The 13,925-nt window shown below is 34.5% G+C and overlaps 2 protein-coding genes and 1 pseudogene across 2 annotated transcripts; 2 read left to right on the top strand and 1 right to left on the bottom strand.

Moving 5' to 3' along the window:
* Positions 1-1,092: 1,092 nt before the first annotated feature.
* LOC120201304 lies at positions 1,093-2,985 on the bottom strand (annotated as a pseudogene).
* A 67-nt stretch (positions 2,986-3,052) lies between these two features.
* Positions 3,053-6,112, top strand: LOC120201368 (serine carboxypeptidase II-2-like). Its single transcript, XM_039201994.1, has 10 exons — positions 3,053-3,353; positions 3,589-3,696; positions 3,840-3,935; positions 4,028-4,120; positions 4,474-4,559; positions 4,634-4,897; positions 4,994-5,127; positions 5,325-5,420; positions 5,572-5,680; positions 5,906-6,112. Exons 1-10 carry the CDS (start codon positions 3,068-3,070, stop codon positions 6,095-6,097), a joined length of 1,464 nt encoding a protein of 487 aa, XP_039057925.1. The 5' UTR covers positions 3,053-3,067; the 3' UTR covers positions 6,098-6,112.
* Positions 6,113-9,075: 2,963 nt separating this feature from the next.
* Positions 9,076-13,918, top strand: LOC120201369 (serine carboxypeptidase II-2-like). Its single transcript, XM_039201995.1, has 10 exons — positions 9,076-9,434; positions 9,680-9,787; positions 10,050-10,145; positions 10,241-10,333; positions 10,683-10,768; positions 10,866-11,129; positions 11,528-11,661; positions 11,944-12,039; positions 13,303-13,408; positions 13,564-13,918. Exons 1-10 carry the CDS (start codon positions 9,149-9,151, stop codon positions 13,738-13,740), a joined length of 1,446 nt encoding a protein of 481 aa, XP_039057926.1. The 5' UTR covers positions 9,076-9,148; the 3' UTR covers positions 13,741-13,918.
* Positions 13,919-13,925: the final 7 nt, after the last annotated feature.

Below are 13,925 nucleotides of genomic sequence, written 5' to 3'. Positions count from 1 at the left end.
TTATGTTCTATTTTTTAAATTAGATCCTTATTTTACTTAATAAAAATAAATTATATACATTTAGATTGGGTCGCGTTGAGCGCAAATTTTGACCTAAAAATTAGATATGATTTTGGGCCATATGAAACCCTCCTAAACTCGGGTTGAGTCGGATGCAGATGAAAAAATTTAATTTTCAGTAGAATTTGAGTATACCAAAATTCCGACCCATAACCATTCTTAAACATCACATAATAAACCATTCTTAAACATCACATAATAAAAAGTAAAATAAAAGCACAAAGATGTCAATGACTTCTGAAAATATATAAATTACAACTTTAAAACCTTTATAAGTGTAAAACATTTAAAATAAAATTACCACACAAACATATATTATAAAATATGATATGGAATATATTTTAAAACATTAATCACTAAGATGTTTTCTTGGCAGATCGAGGTTTCCTCATCAAAGTGGAAATACATATGGAGTCAAGGATTGTTGTAGGACCATGTCTGTATAAATTAAGCCAGGGATAACGATTGTAATTCCAATATCTGATCCAAATTCAACCCTAAAAGTATCATAAAAGCTGATTAGTGCTGCCTTTGCTGCCTGTTCATGCCATTGCAGATTTTACAATTAACAACAGTAATAATGAGAGAGTATAGTGAAGCATACATGCATATACATATAAATAAGAGACTTCTTACATTGTAGAAGCAGTGTTTTGGAAGAGGAATCCATATACACCTGCCTTACCATGATCAGGTCTAGTGGTTGAAGACGGTATCGGCTTCACCGTCTGGCGCTCAATATGCACAATCCCGATAATGTTGCACGGTTGGCTCAGTAGATGATCAGTAAACAAGGCCGCAGATTCAGCGGAGTAGGAGTAGTTGATGCTTAGTGTATAGAGTTTTAACCAGCTCATTTTTATCTTCCAATTCCTTCCTAAGATGTTCATCTGCTCCTTCACTATCAGTGTATATTTTCGGAACTCAGCAAGGCTATCATCTTCACTATCACTAATGGAACTGAAATTCCATAGCAAAGATATTTGGACAATGGTTAGTAAACATGAAAAAGAAAAGGAGCAATTCAGAACATCAGAAAGGATAATGTCTACGTTCATTTCCATCTTTCTCACCAACTTGCAGTTCTTTCCGTTGCAGCCCTTGCATTGATGAATCCAAACGAGGGTTGAGCATTCCATATGAATCGATCATATTCTCATCAATTCCTTCTCGACCTTTACATGACTGCAGTGTAAAAGGTCCCAGCTTCACATCCAAAGAATTTGAAATGCATGATACCTCATCCATGGGCTCAGATGTAGATATATGAGGCAAATTCACATCACAAACTAAAATTTCTGGCTTACAATCATTAACCTTTGAAGCCAGAAGACCAAAGTCAGTGTCATCATTAGTTATGGAAATCTTCTGCCCCTGTGAATATTGATAAAAAAACCTCTGCTCCAGTTCCTGAATCAAGTTTTCGCTTTTCAAATGAAACATACTCCAGTTGTTTTTCATTGAGAAGTTCTTTCTGCAGCATTTTTCAGTAAAAGTGTTGACGTTACCATCAAGTGATTCGTTTTCAAATTCAGGACCCAAAAAACAAATCAGGGCTTTTGCAGAAGCAAGATCAGCTTTAAGTTTTGCATTCTCAACTTCCATCTTTCTAGTTCCAACAAACTCTGCCAATTCACATTCCTCAAGGAACTCATCAGAATCGTCTTTTTCTAGATTATCTGAGCCGGTCTTTTCAGTATCAGCTGAATGAGAACTCTCATCCGACATGGAGATTGAACCTCTTAAACTGGCAGGCTTCTCAGCCCTGGTAAGCAGCCCTAACAAGGACTCAGTAGCATAATGGTCCAGGTCAGGAACATCAATATCAAGCAATGTAGAGTAGAAAGGAGCTATATTGACATCACATTGACTTGGAGTATCATTTAAACCCATGGAAGCCAAAACATCCTTGGGTATGTAAAAACCATGTGCTTTTAGAAACTCCAATCGTCTCCTGACCTCAACTTCTCTTTTTGTTGCAAGCCTTTCAGCAAGCTGATCAGCCATGCCCATGTAAAGCTTCATAGATGCCTGTTGACTAAGCACCGAAAGGTGCATATTAAATACACCGAAAAAAATGAGCATTTTTGTTTATTTTGTGGATAATGGCTAAATCATAATTTAGTCATTAAACTTTAGGGTATTTACAAATTAATCCTTATTTTTCAACTATAAATACCCTAGTTCATTTAGCTTCAAAATCATCCCAAAGCATTCTAGCTTTCTTCCAATACTAGAGAGATTTTAGAGAGTTTCTTGAGAGTTGTTTTCTCCTTTTTATCTAGAGAGAATTATCATTATTTTCTCCTTGGTAGATCGAGAGAGGTTGTAATTCCTATTTTCTCATAGTGAAATTCTTCTACCGTTGACCGTGGTTTTTACCCTAAATATTTTAGGGGTTTTCCACGTAAATTTTGTGTCTCTTTTATCTTCATTTTTATTTTCTCAATCCGATAGCCGTCTTCAGCAACAATGCCTTTCTTCTTATCATTTCAGCAAGACACGCTCTATATGCAGGACCAATTCCATTGACGAACTTAAGGTCCATAAATAGATCCTTCTGATGCATCATTGCCTCCCTAAAAACAGGAAACTGCAACTTGACCTCCTTGATGTGGTATGCAACATATGTTTGTCTTTTGCATATAAGTTTGAACAAAGATGTCCATTTCATTCTTATTATCCTTGCAAAAGTCAAGCAGCTTTGATATTGTACATTCACAAGCCAGCATCCTTGACAGAAGACTCTTATGGATATCATACATAGGACCCAGGGCTGAAACTAATAGAAAAATAGAGGTGGGTGACCGTTTGTACAGCTCAGGTGTCTTTTCATTCTCATTTTTTATAGAAGTTTCCGATTTCCAGTTTTTGACTTTTAAACTTTTATTCAACAACCATTAATCATTTACCCACTCTTTCCATGCTTGATTGCCTCAGTGTTTCAACTACTTCCAGCAAATACCATTAATACAATCTTGAATTTTGACTTCCTTAAAGGAAATACATGGCAAGTCCAGGATGGGTTTTTGATCAAAAGACCTTTTTGATCTTCATCATCCTCAATCTCTCTCTGGGTAGTTGCTTAATTGCTACTTCTTTGGAAGACTCAACTGCCCAACAAAAACTTGATAAGGTTCTTAAGCTTCCAGGGCAGAGTTTCAATGTCAGCTTTGCACACTATGCTGGTTATGTTACCGTCAATAATAACTCAGGGAGAGCTCTCTTTTACTGGTTCTTTGAAGCTGCTGACGATCCTGATTCAAAGCCTCTTCTTCTCTGGCTCAATGGAGGTTGTACTTTGAAAATTTTTAAGATTCTTGTATCATTTTGACTTTCAGCCTTTTTTGTAGTGCTTTTTGACTAATTTTAGTCGGGTGGTATTGACTCTTTTAATTATGTATGATCTGATTTGAGTGAAAAATAGTAATTTTGACTGATTGTTCACTGCTTTTATGATTTCACCGTGTTCTTTTTTCTGGGTATATTCCTTTTTCTGTTTACTTATGTAGAGCTTTATGTCCACAGGACCTGGATGTTCATCCATTGCTTATGGATTAGCAGAGGAAATAGGACCATTCCACATTAGGCCAGATGGGAAGACCCTTTACTTGAACCCTTACTCTTGGAATCTAGGTAATCACTTCCTTAAAAGTTCACTTTGGAGTGAATATCCGATTGAGTCGAGTCAAAAAATGACTGCTTGTTTAGGATGTGAATGTTAGAAACATTTCTAAATCAGTTACATTGTTACAAGATTCTTCTACTGCAAATTGCAGCTGCCAGCATTCTATTCATTGATTCTCCTGTTGGAGTTGGTTTTTCATATTCAAATACTTCCTCTGATTTGCTTGACAATGGTGATAAAAGAACTGGTATGGCTGAGACTTTTCTACTTCATAGCTGTATTTGAATCTTTATTTTGGCTAGCTTGTACGGATACGCCTTCTCATCCATTAATGTGCAGCGAAGGATGCACTGAAATTTTTGCTAAAGTGGCTTCAGCGCTTTCCTCAGTATAAAGACAGGGATTTTTACATTGCTGGAGAGAGTTATGCAGGTATATAGTAATTTATTCTCATTTATATTCCTCGTCCAATCATTCTACACAAAAGACATGTTGGCCCACGATCGTACCATCACCGGCAGTGTTCTCCGTCCAAATTAGAAGAGGTGAACTGCTCATGGCCGACGAGCCTATTTTGTTCCCATCAACACCGTTAAATGCCTCTGGTGCTGCCTGATATTTGCTTAGAGTCAAAAGGCATTAGTAAAAGCAAGAGAAGTAACATTTACATACACTCAATGACTTTGCAATATTCATATTTTTGTACATTTTAATTGCTCTTAAACAATAAATTCATTTTGATTTCTAGTTTTTCCTCTCTGCTCATATTTAAGAATGTGTTGTAGGGCATTATGTTCCACAGCTAAGCCAAGCCATTGTAAGATACAACAGGGCCACCAAGGCAAAAGCCATTAACCTAAAGGGCTATATGGTATAGATTCTGTTCTTAAAAGAAAGCAGTTTTCCATCATTTGAGCAAACTGAAACAGATTATGTGACATGCAGGTCGGAAATGCTCTGACTGATGATTACCATCACCATTTGGGGCTCTTTCAATATTTGTGGTCAGCTGGTTTGATTTCCGATGAAACATACAAGCTATCGGATGTATTATGCGATTTCGAGTCACTCGTTCAGTCCTCGGATTCTTGTAATCAGGTAATCGGCATCGCAAATGAAGAAATGGGGCATATTGATCCGTACAGCATCTACACTCCCCCCTGCTCTGCCATTGCTAGCCAGGCGAAGTGGCTGCTGAAAAGAAGGCTTGTGAGTACACACATTACATACTTCTGCATCTTCAAATTCGAGGGAATTCGATATTTATTTGTAACCATGTTAACGAAATTCGATATTATCCGACAGATGGTCGGCCAGCTCGGTGAAAAGTACGATCCTTGCACGGCGAAGCACTCCGAAGTGTACTTCAATCTACCTGAGGTTCAAAAGTCACTTCATGTTTTACCTGAAGCTGCACCATCTAGATGGGAGACATGCTGGTAGGTAGCCTATTTTCGTAGACTCGAATAATTCTTTCATTTGACTAACGTAACCAGACCACCTGACATAGTCTATTCTAGCTTTATCCCCTATGGAACTTATGTTATTGCTCTCAAAGGATGAATCAAGAAATTGTTGATGCTGTAGGCGTATACCTTCAAACGATTTTCCTTTCCTTTCCTTCTATTTTTCGCAGTGACACCGTAAATATTAACTGGAAGGATTCTCCGAGAACGGTTCTGGATATTTACGATGAGCTTATGCACGAAGGACTTCGCATATGGATATTCAGGTTTATCTCTAATTTTTATGTCGAAAAATAAATCGTCTTTTACATAATTTAGATTATGGATGCAGTTTCTTTTTCATTTTCCTTTTTGTTTTTCTTTGATTTGACTTGAGACAATTCTCTCCTCATTTCTTCAATTGTACCGAAATGACAGTGGTGACACAGATGGTGCAATCCCAATTACATCCACCCGGTACACCATAGATGCTCTCAAGCTTCCAACTGTGAGTCCATGGCGTGCTTGGTACGACGACGACGGCCAGGTAATTTACCTTCAAATACTTGCATTTGATTCATTACCACAACAACAGCTAAAAAGGAATGATATTCTCGAAAAAAAAAACCGTTATTGTAAGGAATATTTTATTAATCATCGGAGAGAATGTTCCTAAATCAAACGTGAGTATATGATTTCGAAAAAAAAAATTCAGATAATTGATCTTTTTCATGAATCGGACATAGTTTAACATAGATCCGGAAATGAACAGGTAGGAGGATGGACACAAGGGTATGAAGGGCTGAACTTCGTTTCGGTGAGGGGAGCCGGGCATGAAGTCCCTTTGCATAGACCGAAACAAGCTCTCACGCTCGTCAAAGCTTTCTTAGCAGGAACCTCCATGCCTGCTGCCGCTGCCGCCACCGCCGCCGTTGGTTCTCAACAACTCATCAGTGACTCCTGAATTATGGTACTAATTCTGTAAAATCTTGACCTCATTTGTTCCATTTAAACCGATCCTAATAATAAAGGAACATACCAAGTATTTTGGCCAAACCCCAAATCTTCTCTAGGAACCAACATTTACAAGAATTAGCATAAGTCTACTATGACTTTAGACAATACAATATAAATTTGCACTCGTCGGCGAATGAACAGATTCTTTAATTTTATCATCTTAAACGAAGTATTCAAGTACACCCAGAAATGATAGGGACGATGGTGGACATAAACCCACTAAAGATAGGAAGAAAATGCAGAGACTGAATAGTAATCAAGTACACCGAAAATATTATTTTCTTCATCATAGTTTTGATTATAAACCCTAGACCTCTCTCAATGAAACTTTTCGATTGCAATCAATAATATAATGGGAAATGGGCGTGGGCTGCAGTATTTGGACCCACCCCATCAACTCTTGTATTTCAAGAAAGAGAAAATAACCTCAGTGACTAAAAATCTCAGATAATATACGCTTTTGATCAATTTTTTTTGGATTTGTGAAAATGACCAACAAAATCGCAATGCGATCTCTAATTCGCATTGCGATCTCCACTATCGCAAATTCGCGTTGCGATTTTCCAGTTCGCGTTGCGATAGTTGAAAATCGCGTTGTGATTTTCCATTTCGCGTTGCGATAGTTGAAAATCGCGTTGCTAGTTGAAAATCGCGTTACGATTTTCTATTTCGCGTTGCGATAGTCTACAGTTGTCGTTGCGATTTTTCAAATTCGTTACACGTATTACCATTACCATTACCATTACCACGACCACGACCACGACGAGACGAGACGGCGGCGGCGGCGGCGCGCGAGAGTTCCCATTGTTCTCTATCACTCAACAAGGAAGTGGGAAAGCCAAGCCTTAAATACTATTCTCAATAGTGTTTCCAATACTATGTGGGATTTGAGCATTACCGACACTTGTTCCCAATACTATGTGGGATTGAGCCTTAAATAGTGATATTATTTTTGAATGTTTTGCTTAAAATTGTAATAATCGCGATTGATTGTAGATTGACTTTTAATTATGACATATTTAATCGTATAATACTAATGCAATTGGTTGCTAATTCAGTTATTTTAAGGTGCATGATTGTTAATTGTTTCCTGAATAGTTTTAGTTTTAATTTTTCTATCATTTTTAAAATATCAAATCACTTTAATTATTAATTTTAATAAATTAAATTCTTTTACAGTTTGAAGACTGAAATAGAACTATACTAATAGTTGAGTGACTAAGTGTAATTTACGCTAAAAGTTAATATAAAACTCAATTTTGAGAATGAAAATAAACTACATTTTCTCAAACCACTTGCAAATCCAATTTCATTTAAACTATTTCCACGCTCAATTTAACGGCGATTTTCCCCAAAAATCACCTTTTCAAATTTTATTTGCCTGTCATACATCATTTCATCTTTATTTTCTAATCTAACACTTTATACAAAAAGACGTGACTTATGCACATGTTTTACGCTGATGTGACGTTACATGGGTGAAAAAAATATGGTACTATTTTTATAAATATTTTTAAATAGTATCTAATATATAATTAATTTATATTATGGTGATATTTGTGTAAAAATATCAAATTTATTTATTTATTTATTTGTTGTGTGTGAAAAAAAACTTTCTACATTAAAATATTTAAATATTCTTATACAAATTATTTTATAATTCGATAAATTTTGATTTTTGCATAAAATTACACAATATGTATAATCTAATATAGAAAAACTTTGAGGGTAAATATTTTAAAATATAAATAATTTTATAAAAAATTTATAACTAGTATTTCTTTTACAAAATGATGATGATGATTATGATAATAAATATTTTATAATTTATAAATTTCATATATTTTTAAAAAATTTATTGACATTTAAAATTAATTGTTTAAAAATATAAAAATATTAAAATAAACTTTTAATTACAATTGAGTGATCAAATGAATTATTATTCATTAATTATTATCTTTAACAACAATTAATAATATTTATTCATTTTTAATAAAATTATTTTGATTTTTGTATGAAATTACACAATAAATATAATCTAGTCATTAAAATAATTTTTTAATTACAATTGAGTGATCAAATAAATTATTATTCATTAATTATTATTTTTAACAACAGTTAATAATGTTTATTCATTTTTAATAAAATTAAAATTTAATATTTATTTTATATTTTTTAAAATTAATATTAGAAAAATGGTCCTTGAATAAAGATGTTTACATTTTTTATTGAATTTTAATTCTTTTTTATTGTATTTTATTGATTTTTTAAAAAAGTGAATAATAATTCATTTGATCCCGTAATTGTAATTAAAAGTTTATTTTAATATTTTTATATTTTTAAACAAATTAATTTTAAAAGTCAATAAACATTATTAAATGTTATTAAAAATAATATCACATAAAAAATAAATAAATAAATAAAGTTGACGTTTTTATATAAATATCACCCTAACAAAAATTAATTACATATTATGTATTATTTTAAAAATATTTACAAAATTAACATCCGAATTTTTACATATTTCACTAGATATGGTGTATGGGTCACGTCTTCTGTCATGTGATATAAGACACGATGCATGAGTCGCGTATTTCTACAAAAAAAAAATATGGTAGATCGAGAAATAAAGATGAAATGATGTCTGAAAGGGAAATAAAATTTAAAATAGTGATTTTTGGGGGGAAAATCCCCCAGTTTAACTTAGAAAAGCCTTTATTTTATTTTATTTTTATCATCCTCCTCCAAAAATAGTATCTTTAAGAAGCCAACCATCACCAGTCACTCGTCCATGAAAAGCAATTTTCAGTTTTTAACTTATAAAAGCGATAAAGATTCCATCACATAAATGGCATGATAGAAGCAAACAAAGCAAGTGGATGGGTCATTGATAATGGACCCAATCTTTTCTATTTGCTTGCTTTGCTTGTTTGCCTCTATATAAACCCAGCAAAAACCAATAAAAAAGTATTGAATTTAACTCTCCTAAAACAATTACATGGCAAATCCAAGATGGGTTTTTGGTCTAAAGACCTTGTTGATTTTCATCAGCCTCTATCTCTTTCTGGGTAGTTGCTTAATTGCAGCTTCTTTGGAAGACTCAACTGCCCAACAAAAACTTGATAAGGTTCTTAAGCTTCCAGGGCAGAATCTCGATGTCAGCTTTGCACACTATGCTGGTTATGTTACCGTCAATAAAAGCTTAGGGAGAGCTCTCTTTTACTGGTTCTTTGAAGCTGCTGAGGATCCTGATTCCAAGCCTCTTCTTCTCTGGCTCAATGGAGGTCGTACTTTGAAAAATTTTAAGATTCTTGTATCATTTTGACTTTCTGCATTTTTTGTAGCACCTTTTGATTAATTTTAGTCAGGTGGTGCTAATTTATGATCTGATTTGAGTGAAAATTAGTTGTTTTGTCTGATTGTTCACTGTGTTTTCGAATAACTGATCACTGCTTTTATGATTTCACCGTGTTGTTTTTCTGGGTATAATCTTTTTTCTGTTTACTTATTTAGAGCTTTATGTCCACAGGACCTGGATGTTCATCCATTGCTTATGGATTAGCAGAGGAAATAGGTCCATTCCACATTAGGCCAGATGGGAAGACCCTTTACTTGAACCCTTACTCTTGGAATCTAGGTATTCACTTCCTTAAAAGTTCACTGTGAAAGTTGGTGTAAGAGATGGAATTGTTTTACTTTATTTGTTGAACCTCTAAAATGATGGTGTAGTGGATTTATTACATAGAAGAGTTACCTGTTTATGGTGAGCCCCTAAATGATATTTATGTTGGCACAAGGTATTTGTTTAGATCTATGTCAAGACTCAGCTAGGGGATGTGAATGTTAGAAATATTACTATATCAATTGCATTGTTACAAGGTTCTTCTACTGCTTTGCAGCTGCCAATATTCTATTTCTTGATTCTCCTGTTGGAGTTGGTTTTTCATATTCAAATACTTCCTCCGATTTGCTTAACAACGGTGATAAAAGTACTGGTAAGGCTCATGCATTTCGACTTCATAGCTTTGTTCGAATCTCTTTTATTTTGGCTAACTTGTGCAAGTATACCTTCTTGCCCTTTGACATACAGCCAAGGATTCACTGAATTTTTTGCTGAAGTGGCTTAAGCGCTTTCCTCAGTATAAAGACAGGGATTTCTACATTGCTGGAGAGAGTTATGGAGGTATATAGTAATTTCTTGTTTATATTTCTTTATATATGGTAAAGCACAATTTCTTTTCCTTTAGAATATGAAAGCGCAGCGAGTGAAACAGATGGGAATAATGAGGTTTCCTAGCTTTGTTATTCAAGCCAAATAACATGCAGCCCTTCTTTAAGGATCATGGCTAAGTTAACATTAATAAAGAATTTATTTCTATGTTTTACTTGATAACCTTGATGACTTTGGAACTTTGCAATATTTGTATTATTATTTTTTTACATTTTAATTGCTCTTGAACAATAAGTTCATTATGTTTTTTTTTTTCTGTAGTTCCTTTTTTTGTCTCCTCACATTAAAGAATGTGTTGCAGGGCATTATGTTCCACAGCTAAGCCAAGCCATTGTAAGACACAACAAGGCCACCAAGGCAAAAGCAATTAACCTAAAGGGCTATATGGTATAGATTCTATTCTTTAAAGAAAGCAGATTCTTTAAAGAAAGCAGTTTTACATTATTTGAGCAAACTGAAACATAGATTTGTATGTAATATGCAGGTCGGAAATGCTCTAACTGACGATTACCATGACTATTTGGGGCTCTTTCAATTTTTGTGGTCAGCTGGCTTGATTTCCGATGAAACATACAAGCTATCGAATGTACTGTGTGATAATGAGTCATTTATTCACTCCTCAAGTGCTTGTAATGGCATATTGGATGTTATGAGTGAAGAAATGGGAAATATTGACCCATACAGCATCTACACTCCCTCCTGCTCTGCCAATGCTAGGCAGGCAAAATGGCTGCTGAAAAGAAGGCTTGTGAGTACATAAATTTCATATTTCTACATCTTCAAATTTTAAGTATCTTTTTCCTCTTCTTTAATCAGTGAAAATATCTTTTTAATTGAACTTTAGGTATAATAAGTTTTGACAGCATTCCAGTTAAACAATGTCCAATGGATTCAATCATCATATACCCATCTTTTTCAAAATTTTCTCTGGGACCTAATAATTCTCTTTTATGATTTTGTCTCCAAACTGAAGCTCTATTAAGCTGCCTAGGTTTCTTGGTCTGGGGAACTCATTGGCCAGAACAATTACCAGAATTAGCAGAAATCATAATTTATAAAAGACCTGATTGTTTACTTTCCACTGAAATCGAGGGTATTTGATATTTATTTGTAACCATGTTAAGGAAATTTGATATTATCCAACAGAGGGTTGGCCAGCTCAGTGAGAAGTATGATCCTTGCACTGAGAAACACTCAGAAGTATATTTCAATCTACCTGAGGTTCAAAAGGCACTTCATGTTTTACCTGAAGCTGCACCATCTAAATGGGAGACATGCAGGTACGAAGGCTTTTTTTGTAGACTCAAATTCTGTCATTTACCTATGTAACCAGATGATCTGAAAAAGTATGTTCCAGCTTTAACCCTTTATGAAACTTATTTTATAGTTCCCAAAAGATGCACCGAATCTTGTTGATACGGCTTGGTTTGCCCTTTATAAAGTGAACTTGTGATATCGAAATTTTACCATGAGTAAACCTAAACCAACTTCTATTTGACAACATACATGGAGACGTGGGCCTTTAAACGGGTTTCCTTTTCTTTATTTTTTATTTTTTGCAGTGAAATCATAAATACCAACTGGAAGGATTCTCCATTAACTATGCTGGATGTTTACCATGAGCTTATACAAGAAGGACTTCGCATATGGATATTCAGGTTTATATCTAAATTTGTGATGTTGCTTTTCTATACAGCAAGCATGTTTCAGGATTGGGTAAGAAAAGGTCAACAACCATATGTGCTTTACTGTTTGAAGCAATGGATGAATAGAGAAACTAACAATATATCATCTGAGTAAACCTTTCTCCTTTTGTAATTCTTTTATCTTTCACGATTTGTAGGTAGTTTTTACTGCATTATGTCATTGATTTGTAAATTGACTGGAGCGAAAGGAGTGTACATCATATAAGTTGGTGACTCATGCTTCATGAATATATTTAGAGCAAGTGTAATCCTCCTGTTAATTTGGTAAATATCTCATAACTAGAAAGTATAGTATTGGAGAGTGAAAATAAAAATCCTATGGCTAAACTTGATGGTTAAACTTGCCTTAATACAATAATGCCCTATATATCCTGATTCGAAGTAAATGTAGGATTCAGGTATACATCCGACACGAATATGTTATGTTTTTTCTAGGTTATTTCATATATTTAGAGGACCATAACCCATACCAGTATCTGAATGTGTTAGACACAAGTACCTTAAGAAAAATGAAGAGTCTGAGTAAGATAGTTAATAGTGTCAATTTAGAATTGACGAGATAGGCTCTGAACAAAGTATTTTTGAGATTATGAAGGGAATAATAAGACATACCTAGGTAGTATTTCTGGATGAAAAGCTGATGGCAAGTGTTCCGACTAAGAAACCATGGTTTCTGGCCTAGTCGGTTCTTGCAACCACCGTTAAAAGTGACATTCAATAGGTTTCCGGATCCCAGCCTTTCCCATATTTCGAAGCTACAGCTCTTTTGCAAAAGAAAAGAGTTCCTGCTAAAACACTTAACAATATAAGCTATGGGGCTAACTTATCATTTATAAGATAGAAGAATTCATGGTTGCATAGATTTATATTGTGGTTCTATTATAGGAATAATTGCACTTTTAGTCCACAACATCTACAATGTTAAAAAAATTGCTATTTCAGTATTACATGCTATCATATGATCATACTATTGAGTTTTGATCTGTATCATTAAATAAATTTGCTAAGGGAATGTTTCATCTTGCAAGTATTTGCTTGAACTCTAGATCTAGATTCCCAAAAGTTTAGCTTTGATAATAGTCCATTTGTGTTTTTCCATGTAAAAATAACAAGCCGTCTTTTACATAATTTGGTTTATGGATGCGTTTTTTCTTTTTTGGAAATAATTTCATTCATTTTTTCTCATACTCTCCCTCCATTGTACCAAATTGACAGTGGTGACACAGATGCTGTGATCCCAATTACTTCCACCCGCTACAGTATAGATGCGCTCAAGCTTCCAATTGTGAGCCCATGGCGTCCTTGGTACGACGACGGGCAGGTAATTTACCTTGAAATACTTGGATTTGTTTCATTGCCACAATAAAACACATGAACAAGTCATTTTCAGTTTGAAAGACTTTTGACAGTAACTAGTTATAGTCAATACATCGTTGCATGTTTGTTGACTAACAAAAGTGGGGAATGAATGAACAGGTAGGAGGATGGACACAAGAGTATGAAGGGCTGAACTTTGTTTCAGTGAGGGGAGCCGGGCATGAAGTCCCTTTGCATAGACCGAAACAAGCTCTCACGCTCTTCAAAGCTTTCTTAGCAGGAACCGCGATGCCTGTTGCTGCCTCTAGCTCTCAACAACTCACCAGTGACTCCTGAATTCAGGGTTGATTTCAATAAATGCCTTCTCAATAACTCTCTCTTATTATGGGGATTGTAATGTTAATGTGATGGCCAATTCAAAAACCTCTTTCCTTCCCCAGAACATGTCCAATTCAATCAAACAAGTTCCAGTTGAAATGTGAACTTCGCTTAAATGGTTGGAAATGGTTTAATTGCAGCCT

The sequence above is a fragment of the Hibiscus syriacus genome, unplaced genomic scaffold, assembly GCF_006381635.1.
Source record: "Hibiscus syriacus cultivar Baekdansim isolate YM2019G1 unplaced genomic scaffold, ASM638163v2 tig00007179_pilon, whole genome shotgun sequence".
In the NCBI taxonomy this organism is placed as follows: domain Eukaryota; kingdom Viridiplantae; phylum Streptophyta; class Magnoliopsida; order Malvales; family Malvaceae; genus Hibiscus; species Hibiscus syriacus.
This window is presented reverse-complemented; position numbering and strand designations above follow the sequence as displayed.